We start from the raw sequence: 21,300 nt of genomic DNA, 5'->3' as shown, positions 1-21,300 counted from the left end.
TCAGTGCGTAGAAGCTACGAGTCTGTTAGGACTCACTTTATAACATTTTGTGAGAATAAATGCGCCGTTTCGAGTCTGTCAAAGCCATGCCCTTCGGACACATTACCATAATACAAATCATAAAGTGTGTATATTGTATTGCTTTATATTATAGTCCATTTAGGCCTATGACCCTTAACAGCATCGTAATAAGTATTTTTTGTTTCTATAAACAGAGTTTTAACACAAATTTTGCAATTCTCTTAGGTTATTTAAGGTTAGTGTAAAGGGACAGGTTTTGCCGATAGATGTCACTACAGTCTTCGTATCTTTCCCATGTATTTTTTACCTTTCACGAAAATTTACAATTTCTTTTACAAATTTCAACGTAGAGACTTCAAAGTTTTAGAGAAGGAACTTCATAACCTATTAAAGGGAACAATCCGTGCCGATTTTTTATTTAGAATTTTCTTCATTGTTGAAACAGTTCCATTGTTAGAGGTTTGGATATCTATTTCAACAATCAAGCCATTTCAATAATGAAGAAAATTCTAAATAAAAAATCGGCACGGATTATTGCCATCGATAGATTGTGAAGTTACTTTTCTAAACATTTGAAGTCTGTAGGTTGAAATTTGTAACAAAAATCGTGAATTTTCGTGAAAGGTAAAAAATACATGGAAGAGATACGAAGATTGTACTGCCATCTATCGACAAAACTTGTCCCTTTAAACCAACCTTAAGTTAATTACAACATTCGTTAATCCGATCGGCTTACCCTCCCAATTAGATCTTATCAACGTGGTTTTATTTAGTTCTGTGGTTTTAAGCCGTTCAGACTGACGTGTATAAGTTTGGATTTTAAATAAACATACAGAAATATTTTAAAATTTCTTTATTGCCCAATTTTTATACAACTAATACTTGTTTAATATTGACATTAGTAAATCAAGAAAAGCTTTTCTATTATTCGGAGGAGAATAATATTTGTTCCAACAAGAATAAAATATGTTAAGGTAACAGGAGATGATTTGCATCAAAACCTATAAAAGTAGAAAAAAACATCAGCTTGTTTTTATAATAATAATAATAATAATAATAATAATAATAATAATAATAATAATAATAATAATAATAATAGATTGTATAATAAGTTAATCTTGTACGAATATACCGTAATATCTGTTTATTTTAAGATACTAGCGTTAAATCCTAAACTCGATCGTTAAGAGTAAATAAATACCTAACAAACACATTAAAAATTTTTTAAAAAATCGCGATTTTTGAAACTTTCCAATACAATCTGACACATACAAGCCTATACAACACGAAAAACGCTGCATATAAAGCTAATTAAGAACATTCTGACGCTTTTGGTGAATGTCTGTATTTCACTGGCCCTCACACTGTGCGTTTAATGAAAATAGAGATAAGGCGAAGGTCAGTTGTTGGTGCGAGTATATCCAACATAATACCTAGTTGTTGTGGCAGTTCAGTTACACCATGAACACTTCCTTAAGCACAGAAGGATATTCATAAGGTAGTGCATGGTGTATGAGTTCAAACTAGGGTCAAACGCCGATGCAGCGCGGCGGAATATATGCTAGGCCGTTGGTGAGGGTATCGTGACTACGCGAACAGTGCAGCGGTAGCTTAACAAGTTTAAGGACGGTGATGAAACATTCGAAGACGCACTACGTGCGGGAAGACCAACACATGTACAAAATTGAGATCTTCAAGCAGCAATTGAGGCGAACAGTGGCCACATATTTGAGAGACTGGGACTACAATTCAGTGTGAGTGCAGAAAACCATTCGGCAGCAACTCCATCAACATGGGAAACACTACAAGTTGGGTCGATGGGTCCCACATGATTTGACTCCGGACCAGAAGGCAACACGATCAGACACCTCTGTTCCTTTGCTGTCTCTTCTTTGCTGTCTGAAATTCTTCTAGACACTTTCCAATACCAATTGATATACTGATTAAAATGACGTATTTGTGTTACATTTTTATAATGATTGTTGCTTTCCTTTGCTTCTACATTACAACGATAGCTTTTTGGTGATTTTTAATTACAAGTCAAAGTTACATTATTTTAAGCAGTGTTGCCAACTTAAATAAATTGCTAAATATTATTTTAAATGTAGTGCAAAAAAGTAGCTAAACTGTAAAATATTTTTAAATTACTCGTAATTTGTCTTATGGTCCAAGAATGTTTTCGAAAGACTGCGTTTTTCATAGTTTTTGGGCTACTTATAATGTTAATGTCAAAGTTTTCGTTCCAGCAATACATATAAATGCAAATTGTAACTGAAATTAAATGTAACTGGTAAATGGATATGATGCTTATGTAAAGCAAAATAAGACGCGAACTATGCGAACTTTGAATCTAACTTGATCCAACCTAAGACCACACATAGCAAAAATGAGTGTTGTAGCTTCCACCACAAGCTTCAGGAAGTTCGTGTTATAAAATGTTAATTAAACACGATGTGAAACGTTGACACTACAAACAAAATTATATTGTAGTAATAATTTATCATATTTGTTAAGATAATGAACGTTATATCTTGTTTTAAAAATGACAGCCAAAGTGGAATTATTGGATAGTAAATGAGAAATTGAGGGGGTGAACGCAACAGTGGTCTAATCCACATTTTTAAAGATGGAGAAAAATCAAGTTAAATTTAAACCCATGTGGCTTTTTGTACTATATATGTATGTACAATCCGCGGCAAAAAAAAACTGCAACATGAACATATAAGTTTATTGTGAAATAACGAAGTCTTTTGCTCCAAAATAAGTGTGCACGGGAGGAGGACGAGGATTATCCTGGCGTGATTCGTTCCACTTAGACGTTATGTTCATTCCCTGTGCTGTTAGGCGTAGTTTCACAATAAACTTACATCCTCATGTTGCAGGTTTTTTGCCGCGGACTGTACAATGTATGACATATTCAACCACTTGTGCTTACTTTCGGTATATTGTACAAAAAACCACATGTGTTTATATTTAACTTAATTTTTCTCCATTTTTAAAAATGTGGATTACACCACTGTTGCGCTCAATTGTAAAATTTCAATTTCGGTAAGATTAAACACATTCGTGCTGCTATGTGTTGCGTTCTCCGTTAAGAGGTATTGATCAATTCTTATTCAAAGGAAGGAAATAAACTACTATATAGTGCTGGAGTTAATTTAATAGACTTTAATTATATAGGCAGTACTGAGGCTACATACGATAAAGTCTATTGCTGAAAGTTAGAATGGATTACTATTGGGGTTTTATCCCAGGTATGATATGGCCACTGATGATTGAAGCTGGAACACACGCATGGAAAGCATTAGTGCCAGCAAATTAGCTATGAAGAGGTACACCATACCATAATTCTAAGTCAAGAATAAAGGCAAAAAAATAAGAAGCGGAAACGACAGACTGTACGATACTAATACCTTCACAATTTTAATTTCACACTATTTATTTCGAGACTTTCGAGACGAGACCGAGACTTGGCAATCATGACCGAGATTGAAACTGAGATAAGCTTTTGTTGACCGAGACTAGACTGAAACCGAGACGAGATCGAGACAAATACCGCTATTTATCAACCGGGACGAGACCGAGACTGTACAAAGTCTCGTCTCGTCTCGTTTCCATACCATCCCTTACTTTTAATTTAATTTAATTTAATTTTTAGGTACTCCTAATTCAGGATAAATAAACAGAAGAGTTTGTAAAATGGAAACAAACACATAATTCCAAGCAGAATGCTACGGTAAAAAAAAAAAAAAAAAAAAAAGCAAAGAAACAAACAAAAGCTAAATACACAAGGGTCGTAGAAGATTGATCGGGATTTTCGTACATAAATAATCGATGAATAGCCAGATCATGATGAAACTTGCGGGTGACGTAATGTATTCCTTCTCGAATAACTAGCGCCCGGCATGACGTATTTGGCGCATGCGCAGCAGTTGCAGCAAACATGGCGCAAGCAGTGTGTCTGTGGCTGTGGAGCAGAGATGTGTAATCAAATTTCTTGTGAAGGAGAAAGTTAAACCAGCTGAGATTTTCAGAAGATTACAAGCACAGTATGGTAAACAAACGATGTCACGGACAAGAGTGTACGAATGATGTGAACAGTCGCGAAGGGCGGGAAATGATGACAAATGAAGGTTGCCTTCTGGGATATGAAGGGTGTTATCCATGTGGATTTTCTGAACAAAGGGAGCACAATTAATGCCCATTATTACTCCACATTGTTGAGTGGTGATGTACAAAAATCCATTCACAAGAAAAACCTGGGATGTTGTCTCGAAATTTCATTCTTCTCCATGACAATGCCTGCCCTCACACTGTCAATGTGACAACAACAACTCTGGCCGAAATGCGCTGGGAAGTTTCGTCCCATCCTCCTACAGTCCAGTTTTAGCCCCCAGTGATTATCATTTGTTTGCACCACCTGGGAGGGAAGAAATTCACGATGCGGAACGATGCACTGCGGAACGATGTCCTCCAGTGGCTACAACAACAAGCAAGTTCTTTCTACGCCAAAGGGATCAGGGATAGGCATGGGCGCGAGACGCGAGAACGCGAGAAGTCTCGTCTCGTCTCGTCTCGCAAACGAGACGAGAACGCGAGACGAGACTTATAATATTTTGCGAGACGAGAACGCGAGACGAGACCTGATATATTTTGCGAGACGAGAACGCGAGACGAGACTTCAGCAAGTCTCGCGCGAAAAATCTCGCGAGACTTCTCGCGGTCTCGCATAATTTACATTTGTGATATTGATATGGTATTCTTTTGCAAGTACCATCATACCTATTGAAGAGAAGATAGTTAATAATGTCAGGATCGAGTTTTGTAATAAACATCGGTGTACCGACAGTAGAGCGCCAGCAAAGAGAGTGATGGCAAAAGAGCGACGACCAGGAGAGCGATAGCCAAGAGATCGACGGGCCAAAAGGCGACGCACAAAGAAAGCGACAGCCAGGAAAGCGACGGACCAAAAGGGCGACGCACAGAGATCGATACACTATGGATCAAATGCTTATAACGTGGTCATAATTCAAAATCAGTAAAAATGGACAAAAAGTTGCTATAATGAGGCTTTGGTCTTGTTAATTATCAATTTTACATCAAATAAAAAAAATGGAGGATCAAATTTGGAAAAAGTAAAATTGGCGAACTGGACTTGGTAAATTGGTGCATTTGACTTTGTTGATTACAAACTTACTAATTTGACATTAAAATTTAAAAATACAAAATGGCGGATCCATATAGCGGACTGTGTCTGAAAAAGTTTGAGATTCGAGAAGGAAAGATACTTTGTCTACTTCAATAGCTAGGACAGAGTCAATCTACCAGTCATTTAATTAAAATATAACTTAATGAAGTCATTTTAATTTTTCAGTTAAACAATTGTTCTTCTCCCCCTTATTTTTCGAAAGCTTAGTCCTCAACCATATAGAGTCATTCCACCTGAAAGCGAAAAATCGAGCAAGACGGTCGATTATGTGAATGATAATAACCAGAAATATATATAAAGTTCTAAACTGTGTGGAACAAAAAGGCACAGAGGAATACCAACAATATTTTGATTCCAGCAAGATATATGCTTCCTCCACAAGTGGTGAAAATTTCAATTTGTATTTCGATTTACTTCTGTCCCGGCATGTGTTTACGTGGCTGCACGTTCCTTGCTGCTTCACGTTCATTAGCAACTCTAAAATTCCACAAAAACATTCTTGTAAACAAAGTCCGGGTGTAAAAAGGAATGCAATCACAAACGAGAGTTGTGTTTTTCTGTTTTCACTCCTTTTAGTAGACTCAGTTCACGATTGTTTGTAACTGCTTGCAAAATTTGATTTTGTTTGTAGCGGTTTCAGACCCTGGGATGCAGACAACACAACAATCTTGATGTAGCGTTGGAGCTTCAAAAGGCTGTAATGGTCACATCTGTTTTGGAGATTGATATGTATTGCTTTCTTTTCTTTCTTTGTTTGTTTGTTTCTTTCTTTCTTTCTTTCTTTCTTTCTTTCTTCTTCTTCTTCTTCTTCTTCTTTTTTGAATTTTGGAGCAACAACAACAATATAAAGTGACAACATGAAAACAGATACTTTAGTGAGGCTCAGAAACACAAATTTGAGCGTTTTAGTCATTTCCGATCAGAAGTTAGAGGGGGCATAGCTCAGCATCCTTTCTCTATGCTCTATATACTTTATACCACTAGCACTAATAGGAATTAGAAACACAAAAGATGATTTTCTTTTCTATAGAAAGTACAGATGATACTTATTATTCTCTCAAAATTACGTTCCCTTTGACACAACAAATTTTTCAATATTTCTTCCGAAAATATAATTTTGGTTTAATTCATCGACTTGGACTAAAAAGATCCAAATATTTCGTAACCCAAAATGTGTATTTGCGTCACTACTACGTAAAAAAAAAAAAAAAAAAAAAAAAGGACTGTCCACATATCTATAGTGCAATTTTCAATTTATTTATTTATTTATTTTCATTTTCGATAGAGCTCCAAGAAAATGAACATAACTTAAGATTCAACTATGGCCGTATCTTCAACATGAATGGCGTGCATTACAAACCATTCCATTTTCCTTCCTATCACATATTGATAAGTGTTCAGACAAACACTCAAATCTCGAATGCGACCGCACGAAGATTTTGGCATAATTTGTCGTTTCCACATGGAATAACTCTATAGGTATTGTCTACATGTTCAGCCGAATCTCCATGGAAGTTATTCCCTTCATCACCTTCGTTTGAGTCGTCTAAATTTTTGTCAGCTTCCGTGTTGGAAATAGTTAAAAGGTTTACAGCTTCAGATGACAAAGTCTTCATTTTCTTATGAAATGATTTGCCCAAAGAAGAAATGAAAGGATCTGTTGTTGCCAAAAGCCTTCGGAACTTATCATCCATGTTTTCAATACGAAAACAGTTTCGAGAGAAATTCTGACAAGCTGACAAGAACTCAGACGGTTCAGACGATGAATTCGATAAAGATTCGGCTGAACGTGTAGACACTTATATGGTTGAGGATGAAGCTTTCGCAAAAGAAGGTGAACAACAACAATTATTTTGCTGAAAATATCTTCAGTAAATTGTCCATTGATTTCGAATGTTTATTCTTTATATAACTCCTCCTGTACCATTACCACGCTAAATAAACACAAAAAATGAATTGAATTCAGGCCTGGTCAAACCGAAAGTGAAAATGTTTACTATTTGCCTAAACAAACAGCTAAATTTCCGTATTTTGTTTTGTTTAATCTTGTTTTTGAGGCGAGAGATAGAGACTGGGCGAGACAAAATCAAATCTGTCTCGCCTCGTGACCAGGACTGGTGATATTCAAGAAACAGTTCACATTTGTTTCGAGATAATACATTAACGACATCTCAAGATAGACTAATTTTTCCTCTTGTCGCATCTCGTGAGCATCACTAGTTAATATAAAAACTACTAATACTATAGAATTAAACTAGTTTGGACCCGACACTACTCGAAACTTGAGCAAATATCGAGTCGAATTGGAGATTTTTTGAACCGAGTTCTCGAGTGGGTATAAAATATTTTTATTTCGAGTGAAGCCAAATTTAAAGAAAATTTGTTTGAACTTGCTCGCCCCCAACCCTCGAACAGAATGGGTCCAGAAAAGGTAAATCAATATTGTGCGTTCGTGCTGTACTTTGCAGTAAGGAACAATGCTGTCATAATTATGAACTCCCCAAAGATGTTAATGTTCTACAAAATTGATACCTTAGAAGTGCATGGTTCTTATCGAAACATCCCTTCCACACAACATCATCACCTGAAATCGTAGAGTCAATCGCAGACGAAGGCAAGTCAGTAACTAATAGTTTATTTCTAAACTTTTGGGCTAGCATTTATTTGAACATTTACTATAAATTATGTCGACTAGTGGAAATAAAAAAAATACAATTTTCCTTTGTATTATGAAATTTGTATTGATTTTTTAATGTTTTACTGTCATTTTGGTAGTTTCAAAGTATCTAGTTAACGAGATAAGTGTTGTGACTTTTCGGCAACACTGATAGTTGCTTAGTTAGCTGTTCTTGTTTCTTGAAATGGTTTGGTCAGGTTGTCACAATTACTGATTTCATGATAGGTTTAAGTTAACAAGGTTAATCAAAATCTAGTTATTTTAGGAGATTTCCTCATAACAAAAAATTCAAGAAATAAAGATAGTGTTAGTTTTTCTTTGTCACTACTCCCCCAAAATGCAATAAAATAGATTCTTCCATTATCTACACTGTTTTCTTTATTTTCTCTTTGGGGTCGTGAGCCAAGATCTTTGGTCATAAAGTTCTTGAGGAGGGGGAGGCAAATAGGAAAAAAAACACGTTTTGTCTTGTGTATTCACCCTCCTCCTGATGATGAGACAACATCTTGACAAATCATAAAAGTAGGATAGCAAACACCAGTACAATACACTTTTTTTTATTTCTTTATTGAGGACATATTTGAAAGCTGTCTTTTCGGAAAATTTTGTAGACGGAAACAATGAACTTAGGTAACATTGCATATTCGCGGCTGCGGTTTCCGGTCTTCTGTTATTGCACCCTCGGTAAAAATATCCTAGTTCAAAAATACACGGCTCGCTTTGATTTTTCCTTCAGTGCAGAAATTCGATGCGTCGGTCAGAGGATACCATATCTTCTCTCTCTCTCTCTCTCTGTTTCTGTCTCTCTGACACTCTGACTTTCTTCTTCCTATTTTCAATGCATTATATATATATACACACACACACCCACACACAGGGAAAAAGACACGTGTTTAGTTCCAATGTGATGTAAAGCCTCTGGGTTTAGAACAGATTTGTTCCCCCTGCCCACCAAATTGTTTTCTTACGGTAACTTGTTTTATGAAGGCAGAAAAAGGACCCATTGTCTTGTTTAAGAAGAAAAATTTTTTAGTCAAAATAAAGCAGTTGTTTCTTTCCGTAAACATAAATTTAGGATAAATGGATTTATGGCTGCAAGACGGATCCTCTCACCAAAACCAGAACTGATATCTGCTTAGCTTTTATTCGTCAGAAAAGGAGGGGGAGAAAAATGCTGTCGGTACTCCACTACTTTTTTATGGTTTTGTTTTGATTTTGAGGAAAAAACTAGTGTTTCAGATTGCAAACAGTTTGAAATATTATTTCAGAATAATAATAATAATAATAATAATAATAATAATAATAATAATAATAATAATAATAATAATAATAATAATAATAATAAAATAATAATAATAATAATAATAATAATAATAAATTTTTATTTAAGCTCATTGTAGTCTTTCTTATAGTTATTAAAGATTAATCTCTTAAGTCTCAATTGTTAAGAAAACGTTTAGATGAAAGTGCATTTAAGTTGTGAAATATATAATACTAACGCTGCATGTTTACTATAAATACGGCTATTTGAGTTACCGTTCTTATCAAGTTATTTGAAAGCTTTTATCTTGCAAGTAAGATTACTCAAATGTAACATGCCAATTTCATTCATACTTCACATAGACAGACTACAGAAAACCGGCATTTTTTAATACCGAGAATGTGGAGTGTAAAATCAAACATTGTGAATCGGAATGAGTGGATAAGCATTGTGTAACGATGCAACTATGAAACAAAACTATGTAAACTTTGAGTATACATTATTTTAAAAGGGTCGAATGAAGACTACATTATTCCAGTATTGATTTGCGAGACCGCGAGACCAACGCGAGAAGTCTCGCGCGATACCGCGAGACGAGACTTCCAAAATTTTGCGAGACGCGAGACGAGAACTTAGGTCTGCGAGACGAGACGAGACGCGAGACGAGAACAGCTTTTGATTTTGCGAGACGAGACGAGACTTGTTTCAGTTCTCGTCTCGTTTGGTCTCGCGCCCATGCCTAATCAGGGAGCTGCCACAACGATGGCAACGATGCCTCGACGCGCACAGAGAATACTTTGTGAAGCTGACATAGTTTGGTGCTTCTTGTGTTATCTGTTTCCTCTAAAGAAATAAAAGTTCCGGTCAACCTTGAACGACCCTTCTACTTTGGCTAATAGAACTGTTTGCTACAACTGAAAGTATTAAAGTATCTCCACCACATTTGTCACTAGAAGACGTTTAAATAATAGATGACTTTTGAATGACAAAATTTTAATGAACATGAATGTATATATTACTTACACTGTATTGTTGGAATACATCTTCCTCCAATTGTTTCTCTAACATAACCTTCCCGACAGCGACAAGCGTAAACTGGCGGAGTAAGACATATTCCATGTAGATCTCCAGCCCTTAGGTCAGAGCATGTAGGGTCACATGTTGTCATGAAACCCCAGCGTGCAATCTCATTCGGAAGACATTCTGGAGCAAGAAAGAAAGAAGGAAAGAAAGAAATGAATAACAAAGAATACAACGAGAATGTTATCCTAAGGACAGTAAACAAACAAATGTTAGCATTTTGTTTACCCCCAGGTAATTCTTTCTAATAAATTATTTGCAAATAATTACAGATTTTAAAGTATTAATTTTGTTAGCGCAAGAAGAACGAAAAAATATTACTCAAAGTTGATACACACCAATCGACATGTTGATTGGGCTGAACAAAGAGATAAGGGATCAAGGTAAATCTTCTTGAGAGGTTTCCGAGAATAGCAAGAAAAAAAATGAAATCTTTAAGTTTTACGTCCCACACTTATGCCGGTTAGGCTAAAGGAGACGGTGATTATGAGAGATGAGTGAAATGGTGGAATGAAGAAAGTGGGAGGAAACGGGAGAACCCCGAGAAAACCCACGAGCACGGTAATAGCAAGAAAAAGTCGATAGCACACAACGACTAATGAGAAATGCCCGAAAGTTATTATTATTAGCTTAGATCAAACATACATCAATCGACAGAATATTGTATGTTTGACAATAAATTCTCATACATAATTTTCGACATAACTGAGAAAAACTATTTTCTATTACATTAAATAGCATGTCTTTTGTATGTGCATATTTGAAACAGCGAAATACGTACATTTCTCGCCCTAGTCGCACACTCGATATGACGTATCAAGCCCGTTAGTCACTGGATGCTGTACATACTGTGGTTTACTCCCTACTGTACATTTATTCCTCCTGCCGTCATTTTCTGTTGTTGTACATTTGTTCGTTTCTCTGTACGGACCCCATAATTTCTCAGCTTTTAAGAGCCTCATATCTCCCTTATTTGGCAACACCGATAACCCATCTTTTGCTTATTTTCTTTTACGTTTTATGCCAATTATTTTAACGCCATAAGATGGTATAGTTCTATTTGAAAAACTATAAATTTGTGTCGGGATGGCAACACTGCTTGTATGGCACTACTGTCGTGTTCTTGGTCACGTGTTTCCCTTCCGTATGTATCAGGTTACTTATATACATTTTTCATTTTCTGTCTTTTTTCCGGCGTTTTTGGGGCATAAATGGACACAGCCTTTCCCAGTCACTACTTGGCATGCATAGCGGGTAAACAAGGTATTTCCGCACCGAATGACTATTACCACGATGATTAGCGATCACCAATTACTCAGAGTACCAATTTTCATAAATATCTAACTGTCATGGTTCGCATGCGTCCCGTGTTAGTAATTTAATATTTGAAAATAACAATATTGGAAATACAGTGTATGTTAATTTTAAATTTTGAAAGATTATCAAAGTTTGTTTTTTAGTTTTGGTATCTCAGTTTCATAAAAGCACAATCTATGAATGTTGTTAATCTTGTAAATTGTCTGAAAGGTTTTCTGTAAATTGTCTGAAAAGTTTTCTGTAAATGTAAAAAATTTTCTGAAAGGTTTTCTGTAAATTGTCTGAAAGTTTTTCTGTAAATGTAAACATTTTTCTGAAAGGTTTTCTGCAAATTGTCTGAAAGGTTTTCTGTAAATTGTCTGAAAGGTTTTCTGTAAATATAAACATTTTTCTGAAAGGTTTCTCTGTAAATTGTCTGAAAGGTTTTCTGTAAATGTAAACATTTTTCTGAAAGGTTTTCTGTAAATGCAAACATTTTTCTAATTGTATATTTTATTTTTAACACAAACATATTGTATCGGACGGCGTTATGTAAGTTATGTAAAATTCTGAGTGTTGATACGATGCTCAGTCTTTAAGAAGTACTTGTTAATTAAGATTTCTTCAGAGAAATCTCATACATACGTATGATGATATTCACTTGAATTTGGGAGCCACGAACTGCAATTTAAGCATTTTTGTTGTAGAAGTACTTCAGTTTATTGCGTCACAGTCGGTCTTGACTGAAGTAAGAATTGGAGTCAGCTTCGGACTAGTGCTGTCGAAATCGGTTTTCTGGAAAAACCGAAAACCGTTTTTTTCAAAAAAGTGAAATTTCATAAAACTGAAATGTCCGGTTCCGGTTTTGAAAACCGCTTTTGCGACTTCGGTTTCCAAAACCACATTTGCGGTTTTCGGTTTTCTGAAAACTGGTTTTCCCAAAAACCGAAAACCGCAAATATCACAAAAATTCGATAGCACTAATTCATACAGATAGCGATACAAATATAAAAGATCACAGTCTAAGTGGACGAAATTTCAAATTGAATTTCATGAGTTGCATGTGTAGTGATCTTAAATACCGATATATCTTATTTTCTATTTAGCCGTGACTTGTACAACCAACGAACTATCCTTTTTGCACAGTGCTGCACATATTACCATAATAGTCTTGGAGCAGATAAAAAAGTTAAAACACACATATAAATCAAACAATTGTCTCGGTTGATAGATGCTTTCACAATTGTTAAAAGGTGTAATTAAAAACAGCAAACATTGCTTCTGCTTTGAAAAGCACAAACATGGTTTCGTTTATAAAACTGCAAACACGGTTTCGGGCGGCTTTCGCTTTCAAAAAGAGCTTTTGTGGTTTCCGTTTGGAAATCTGCTTTTGTAGTTTTGGTTTTAGAAACCGCATTTGCGGTTTCGGTTTTAAAAAACGCATTTGTGGTTTTCGGTTTTCAGTAAACCGGATTTCTCAAAAACCGAAATCCGCAAATGTCACAAAAATTTAACTACACTACTTTGGACAGACAAGAGATATGTCTATTATCAACGATAGTTATTAGTACACTGTGAATCTCAGTCATTATCAGTCATAGAGATTTAGAATCAAGCATTTCTTAAAGTTATTCGAATAGACTGACTGGTGTACCTCAGAGATAGTTGCACACAACTAGTGGATTTCTTGAATTTGATCGGAACCATCATCTACGTCACGTATAATCCAGTTAACTTCTCTTCTATCCTGAGAATTGTCAAACACTTTAGAGTACATAACCGACATTTGCTACACTAGCACAGACTTAGACACATTAAGTACGAGATAAAATACATGTTAACTACTGCTTTGAATTTGTGTTTATTTTACACACACGGTTATGTTTTGCCATATCAAAACAGCGGTGGAGATTCCCAACAGTGTCTCAATAGCACATTATAGGTGCGTTCATTTTAACATTAGCAATATGGGCAATTAACATGTACCTTAAGCTAATGCTACCATCTGTCTACTTAAAGTGCTCTACTAATAGAAATGCTACTGTCCGGCTCAATCCTCTTGACGTTTTGCGAAAGCCAATTGCGCGTAAGAGCGACGCTGTCGGACATATTACAGCGTGAAACGTTTCTTTCGTGAAACACAGATGGGAGAATAAACACTGATTTAAATTGACTTGTATATAAAAAAAAATCTTACAATAAAATAATGAACCACTGTACGTAGAATCAGGCTTTTCTCTCCTAATTATTTAGAAACGATTTTCTTTTTTCTTACAAATGCAGTAACATTCTTTAACAAAGAGGGGGGCGCGGTGACTCAGAGGTAGAGCGTTCACCTCCGGTGCTTGGGGTCCCTGGTTCGATCTCAGCTCGCGCCGTGTGAACTTTGTGGTGGACAAACACCGTGCTCGTGGGTTTTCTCGGGTTTCTCCCGTTTCCTCCCACTTTCTTCATTCCACCGTTTCATTCATTATTCATCATCACCGTCTCCTTTAGCATAACCGTGGGACGTAAAAAACTTAAAGATTTCATTTCATTTTCCATTAACAAAGATATTCTGAGTGCAAATAATATTTCTTCCAAGCATTAGATAAACTCGCGTAAGTTTCACTGGGTATTGCAAAAACGAGGATACTCCTAAACGTCAAGATATTTGAGTCAGACAGTACATTAAAAAGTAAATTTTAAAGAAGTAACAACACAGGTTGACAATAAATTTGAAAAAAAAAAGATTCAAAAACATTTTTGTTTGAATGAATTTTTGTTTGAAAACCAGAGCAGTTCTTAACAACTATACTTTTTAGTGAATCATTTTTTTTTGTTTGTTGAACTTTAAAAAACTGGCTCTATAAGAAATCCCTTGGAACCGACTGCGTCCAACTGTTTGCACTTGCCTTTCCTATGGAAGGGCCAATTTCGTTTGAATCTTGACAGGATTCTCTATTCAGAATGCAGTAATTAAATGTTTGTTTCGTGTTATAATAGGAAAATAAAGCTACAACTTATCGTTATCTTTCCATTAAAATTGAAATATTCACAAAGCCCAAAATTTTCCAGGAAAAAGTACTTCAGTTTTAGTATACAGGGTGTTTTAAAACAACACTGACAACGTTTGGAAGGTGATTCCTGACAACAAGTTAAGACAAAAATTATAGACCAACCTTGGTGCACAAATATTTACTTTCGGAGTTATAGGGTGCCGAAAACATGAAAAAATGAAATTTAAAGGTCTATAGTTCTAAAAGTATGGGACATATCGTAGTCGGGCCAAGACTTCACTTACGAACTAGTATGTGCCCTATCCAAATTTCCATGTTTCAGAATACTGCGATACTTCCGAAAAAATTTCTCTAGTACAGGTAGTTGATGAGTACTTCAAGTTATGTGACCGTAGCCAAACAACCTCTATAAAAGTTGTTGCGTGAGTACCTTAGAATTCCGAAACAAGTATTTTTGGATAGCGCACATATTAGTTCCTAACTGAAGTCTTGATCCGACTACGGCAAGTCTCATAGTTTTCGAGCTATGGACCTTTAAATTTCATTTCTTCATGTTTTCGGTAGCCTTTAACTCCAAAAAGAAGCATTTGTGCACCTAGAAATCATCTCCCAAATGTTGTCGGTCTTCTTTTGAAACACCCTGTATAAAGCTGTTATGTTTCTGTTTGTTTGCTTGTTCCGTCTCTAATCCTAAGCATAGACTGAGTTGGTTTGTTTATTAAAAATATTACTTACCTAAATGTAAATCACATTCATATGCTGGAACACATTTTCCACTCTTGAAATTTCTTACATGATAAAATTCACAACCACAACGTAGAACTTTTGCCTCATGGCAAGGAGGTATGGTTTGGTTATTCAATAACATTTGAAACTTCTCACATGTTAGGTCACATTTCTCGGGCGGAAGCAGCATTGGACCAAATTCGGTTTTGTCGCAAACTGGAGCAATAACAGAAGTATTACATTTTTAATAGAATATTCGATGAAGATTATACATATAGTATAATATTTAGCGGCGTAGCATAAGGGAACGCCGGTATGCCCGGCATTCCCTGTTTATAAAAAAAAGTACGTATATAAGTTTACATATATATATTGTTTGCTTGTAATTATCACAATTATTTCCAATGCAATTTTCTGGATGCAATCTCTCTCTCTCGCCTTGCTTTGGCAAGCGGAACCTACGCATGCTCGTTACTCAAATGTACCTGTCTTTCCTCGTGTATGCTATGTTCCTTGGGCTTCCAGACCTACTGCAAGCATCGAGGTTTTCGTCTGCTTTCTGTCGAATACGCATGACCAACCCTATTTGTATATTACTTCTCCTCCTTTCAACCATACATTTGCTTTAAATATAAGCTAGGGTATTCGCAGGTATTACCAACTCTATCTAAAGCATGTGACAAACATCTTGGCATTTCAGCTAAACGAATAAAACGCAAGCTATGGCGCGATGTTGCCAAATGGTAAAGGGGCGTGGCTATGGCTAAGTTGACAAACTAGAGCGTGATCAGGTGATAGGGGATAGACATGGATGTGTACAAAATAAACCTGGCAATACCGCTGGCCTCGCATTTGCTAGCAACATTTAAAGGGAACTTGGTGCGCCGCCTTCAAATGCCAAGATGTTTGTCATGCCGTTTAGTTTGAACTAAGCTATAGTTTCAGTACAGAACGTACGAGCGCTAACGTCAAAGAAATAAAACAAAACAGAAATGATTAGTTCAACGCCTTTTTCCACATGTCGCTTATGTAAAATGATAGTATAAAAATAGTTTTGCTTTAATCGTAATTAAATGCATCGTAATTGTAATCGTAATTAAAGGCAAAACAATAATCATCATAAATACATAGTATGCCCAATGGCGTAGCCAGAAAATCTTTGAAGGGGCTCACACACATAAACATAAATATAAAGCATCTGTAGAATCACGGTCACCGATCTGGAGGGCAAGAAAGCCAGCACCCCCCAAGTCTCGCAAAGATTGCTTGGGTCCTTCAGTATCTGGATATCTGACAACGAAACAGACAGAAACAGAGTTGTTTTAAGTGTTTTATATTTGCATCTTCAAATAATATATATATATATATATATATATATATATATATATATATATATATATATATATAAAGAACGAGATTGAAGTATAGCATGTGGAAAAATAAGCTGCTCACGAGAAAGAAATGAAGGGAAGTATACTGAAAACAGTATCCATACATCAGTAGCGCCGAGTTTTCTTGTCACAAACGGTAGTGGCAAGAAGGAGCTGAGACATTTGCTTATTGGCTTCTAATGTAATCCACACATTTGCTTCCACATGCCCTACTAGGCCGGGAATTAGGAGGGGCTGGCCTAATAATTTTTTATAACCCTGTTTCCCCTCGGAATACCTACGTATTGCTGATTGCAGTAGTATTGTATCACACAACTGACTAACTTCAGCATCCCCATTTAGGAATACCACGCTAAGCTACTGACAACATTGTGTCTTTTGTATAACACTCTTTTGATTTATTTCATTATTTTTAGTGTTCTAAGTGAGATGCATTTAATAAATAGCACAGAACGCCATTTAAGAGAACTGCCCCTTCGGTCTCGGGTTAATTCCCAGCCGTGATACTTACCTTGAATTAAATATGAATAATGATTCTCCCTGTTCCCCTCCCGACTATTTAGAGGCCCTTTTCGCATAAGATAGGTATTCACACATAGGATCATTAGTTTTCAAACATCCCTTATATCTACAATAATAACTTATCCGTAATTAAAACAATTTAACTTTTGGTGCTCGTTTCAAGTTTTATTTATTTTACGTCCTGTTTAATTTTTGTTACATTTTTAGTTTATGTTTCAATAAGATGCAATCAAATAATGTTATTATTCATATATGTATAAATATCTACGAAAGCGTCAATTGTAACAATACTTGGTAGTTTTTTATTGAAATATTAAAATTAACAAGTAACTTCTATCTTGACTCTGGATGCTTAAATAATTAATATTTTTTTCTGACATTGAAGTAAGTCGTAGCAGTTTCAATAACGTAGAGTTATCTTTGTTACATGTTAATTGGTGTATATACATCGTGTCCCAAAAGTCCGGTAACACTTTTCTTAATTTATCACACAAAAACTACAAGTGATATAGCTGTCGCGTATATGTGATATGTATATGAAAGAATATCTGATTTTTTTTTTAATGTATGAGTATCTATGTCGCTCCAGACCTCCATATGAGAACGACGACTTTTTCGAACTTCTTACTGATGACTCTCTCCCACGGTCAACGGTCTCCTCACTCACTGTAGGAAGGCCACTTCTTTTGTTAGAACACCGCCCAACTACCTTGAAAATTCGGCACATCAAATGCATAGCACAACTAACTTTTTATTTTCAAAATTTCATGAATAATCTTTTTGTTGTCATAGCAACACGAAACAAACAATTATCTCTAGTTATAGCCACTATCATTACATGAACATCAATCTATCTCAACATATATTCTACATTTTTTTCTTCTTCTTCTTCTTCATCATAACATATTGTGATGTGCACTTTAAAGCACCGTTGTCCAAAATAGCTACAATTAGAAATGAAAATAATTCACAGATGTTGGATATACAATATGTCAGATATACAATATCGTTGTAAAATCATATAAAAGAACTAATCATTTCTATAGGTTTCCTCCATTTCAGATATAACGCTGGATGAAAACATAAAACCTTCATGGACTATGGTCCTCATCCAACCCCATCATTTACATGCTACTGTTTTTCCATTTAATTCCGCTCCTCAAATACATTCCCTTCGGCCCTTACCTCTTTTTCCTTATTCTCAACTTCTATTGTTTGTTCCTCTTTTCTTCCAAAGAGTTTGGTTTAGCAACATTTATCTTTATACAGGGTGTTTCAAAACAATACCGACAACGTTTGGGTGTTTCCTGACACCACAATAAGACAAAAAAATTATAGACCTACCTGGGTGCACAAATGCTTCATTTCGGAGTTTTAAGCTGCCAAAAGCATGAAAAAATGAACTTTTAAAGGTTCATAGCTCCAAAACCATGGGACCTACCATAGTCGGGGCAAAACTTCACTTAGGAACTAATATGTGCGTTATCCAAAAATACATATTTCAGAGTCCAAAGGTATTCGAGCAACAATTTTTATAGAGGAAGTTTAGCTACGGCCATATAATTTGAAGTACCCACCAACTACCTCTATAAAAATTCTAGTGGAAGTACCGCAGGATTCTGAAACTTGAATATTGAGATATTGCACATATTAGTTCCTAAATGAAGTCTTGACCCGACTACGATAGATCTCATAGTTTTGGAGCTATGGACCTTTAAAGTTTCCCGTTTTTATGTTTTCGGCAACCTATAACTCCGAAAAGAAGCATTTGTGCACCCAGATCGGTCTATAGTTTTTATCCTATCTTGGTGTCAGGAATCACCTCCCAAATGTTGTCGGTGTTATTTTGAAACACCCTGTATATTTACCATCTCTGTCCATCCGTTTGCGAGTCAGAAAAACTTTAAGAATACTTCATGGATCATCGTCAGTTAGGCCAGAATGTGGAAGGACAGAAGTTCGGAAAAGCATTTCTTGAAGAAGGTGATAAGCAAGCGGAAGTGTTAGAAATCAACCATTTCCGGTTTCAATTCATCAGTATACATCCAGAATTGCAATAGGTATGAGAAGCTGTTTCCTACAGTCCGAAGAATATATTTCATCTCCATCCTTAACTCTCTACTAAAATCGAAAGTGATAGAAATTCATTGTAACTTCCAATTTCAAAATTTATCAACATAGAGCAAACATAATCAGAGACAATGAGGAGAGTTCATTTCATTTTATTTGTTATTTAGTAATTTATTGCTTTAAATGTATTCAGCATTTTAAGAATAAGCACCATCGTCCTTTTTAACCCTTTATTTAAATCGGAAATAGAAGAAATTAACTATTTCCGGTATAAAACTTTGATCACTATAATGTAAAGCGGTAACGGATAGCGAATAGTTGTTTTCTGTAACGAATTACGCGTGCAAAGAATAACATCTCTTCTAACTTTTCTACTAAAAACAACATTAGAAATCTATTCTTCCCGGTTTCAATACTATTCAAGAAGATATTTCATAATACAAACCAAACTCCTTTACTTGGTGTGCACATGACACTGTTACGTGCATAAATTACATCTTTGTTCTTTTTCCCTATTTCCCTTTCGACCCTACTACTTTTGTCTATTCCTGTTCACACCAACATTTTTGAATGCATTTAATCGTGTTTAGACACTTTCGCGTAGTGACCAACCTTTCTATCCCTCACTGCACAATACCACTAAGGATTTAATGAACCTCTTCCCTTACTTTGTGCTCAAAACTTCTTCCAAAGTATCTCTTTCGCCATTCGCATCCCAAATTTTATTTCACTTACACACTTCATGTTTTCATTAATAATACTGCCAAAATAACAACTACTGTCTTGCACAACTTTGATAATAGATGTATTATGCATAATAAAACTATTATAAACAAACGTCGTATGGTAAACAATATCTTACGGTTGAATTGGCAATCATTTTTAAGTTCAGCTTGGGTCTACAAGTAATTGAGGAACTAATATTAAAATAATTTAACAAAAACAATTCTTACCTATTGGAGCCGTAGTGGACATCGCTTCTAATGGTGGTACATTTTGTGAGTTGTTATTTTCAAGCAGAATACAGCACCCAGAAACGAACAGAAGAACTAAAACGGAGATTTCAGCTCGGAAAGCCATCTTAACTAAGTAATATATTGCAGTTCATCAAAAGATCATATTATACTATCCAAAGAAAGCCAAATATCTTCAAAGAACTTAACTGTTTCGGTTTTAGTGCAGGATAGTACTGCCTCTGATAAACTATGTCTCTAAGTGTCTATCATAACAATGAGCTTGACAATTAGCAAACCAATTAACACATATGTATCTAGTAATTTACACAAATGAACCTGGTAGTTAAAAGATAGTGAAACTATTGTGTTTGTGATCTTAAAGTGTATTAACTCGGTAACTAAATGAACTGAATTTTTGCCCTCCCAATGTTGGATTTATGTATCATACAGGGACGAATTTAGAAAATAATTTGAGGAACGTAACGTATATTAGTTTCTTCGTATATCGTCATTTATTTCATGTTTTATTATACGAAGTTTCAATAAAACCTCTGAATAATGGACATCGATAACATATGATTATTTCTCCGTAAATGAAAGGTATCCGCTATAGACAGAGTTATTGTGAAGAATCAAAAAAAATCAGAAATTTTGAAGAAAAAATATTAATATTATATTTTCAAGGCCAGGTGAGAAACAGAGAAACTAGGGGAAAACGAAAAATGATATTTTTGAAGTAGTTTTTATTGCAAAACTATATTTAAGTAACAGATGTTTTACAATATAGAACATACAATTGCGTATTTACATTTATTACTGCCAGAAGTAGGAGTAATGCTAAGCCCTCATCTCCCTTGAAACGTAAATACAAGCAAACATACAGGAAGAATTTTTTTCTGGAAAATAAAGATATACATACAATCATTAACTGAAGAGCTCCGTAATTTAAAGTTTAGAGCCATTCATTCCTATTCTCAAAATTATTTAGCTAACTCTAAACACGAAGACCGTGTGCGTGGGTTTTCTCGGGGTTCTCCCGTTTCCTCCCACTTTCTTCATTCCACCATTTCATTCATTACTCATCATCACCAT

At 35.4% G+C, this 21,300-nt stretch overlaps 1 protein-coding gene across 2 annotated transcripts; it reads right to left on the bottom strand.

Annotated features, from left to right (window-relative positions):
- Positions 1–859: 859 nt before the first annotated feature.
- LOC145694429 (uncharacterized) lies at positions 860–20,347 on the bottom strand. 2 transcript variants are annotated; one of them, XM_081770638.1, is made up of 3 exons: positions 20,206–20,347; positions 10,192–10,371; positions 860–1,022 (listed from the first exon to the last, which is right to left on the bottom strand). In XM_081770638.1, the coding sequence occupies exons 1-3, from the start codon at positions 20,330–20,332 to the stop codon at positions 991–993; spliced, it is 339 nt and encodes a 112-aa protein (XP_081626764.1). In that variant the 5' UTR covers positions 20,333–20,347; the 3' UTR covers positions 860–990. The 2 variants fall into 2 exon arrangements, with proteins under 2 accessions (XP_081626764.1, XP_081626763.1); XM_081770637.1 differs by lacking the exon at positions 20,206–20,347 and adding an exon at positions 15,279–15,493.
- Positions 20,348–21,300: the final 953 nt, after the last annotated feature.

Source organism: Thermobia domestica, chromosome 9 (assembly GCF_964235325.1).
Source record: "Thermobia domestica chromosome 9, izTheDome1.hap1.1, whole genome shotgun sequence".
In the NCBI taxonomy this organism is placed as follows: domain Eukaryota; kingdom Metazoa; phylum Arthropoda; class Insecta; order Zygentoma; family Lepismatidae; genus Thermobia; species Thermobia domestica.
The sequence above is the reverse complement of the archived record's forward strand: the minus strand, read 5'-3'. Positions and strand labels throughout refer to the sequence as shown.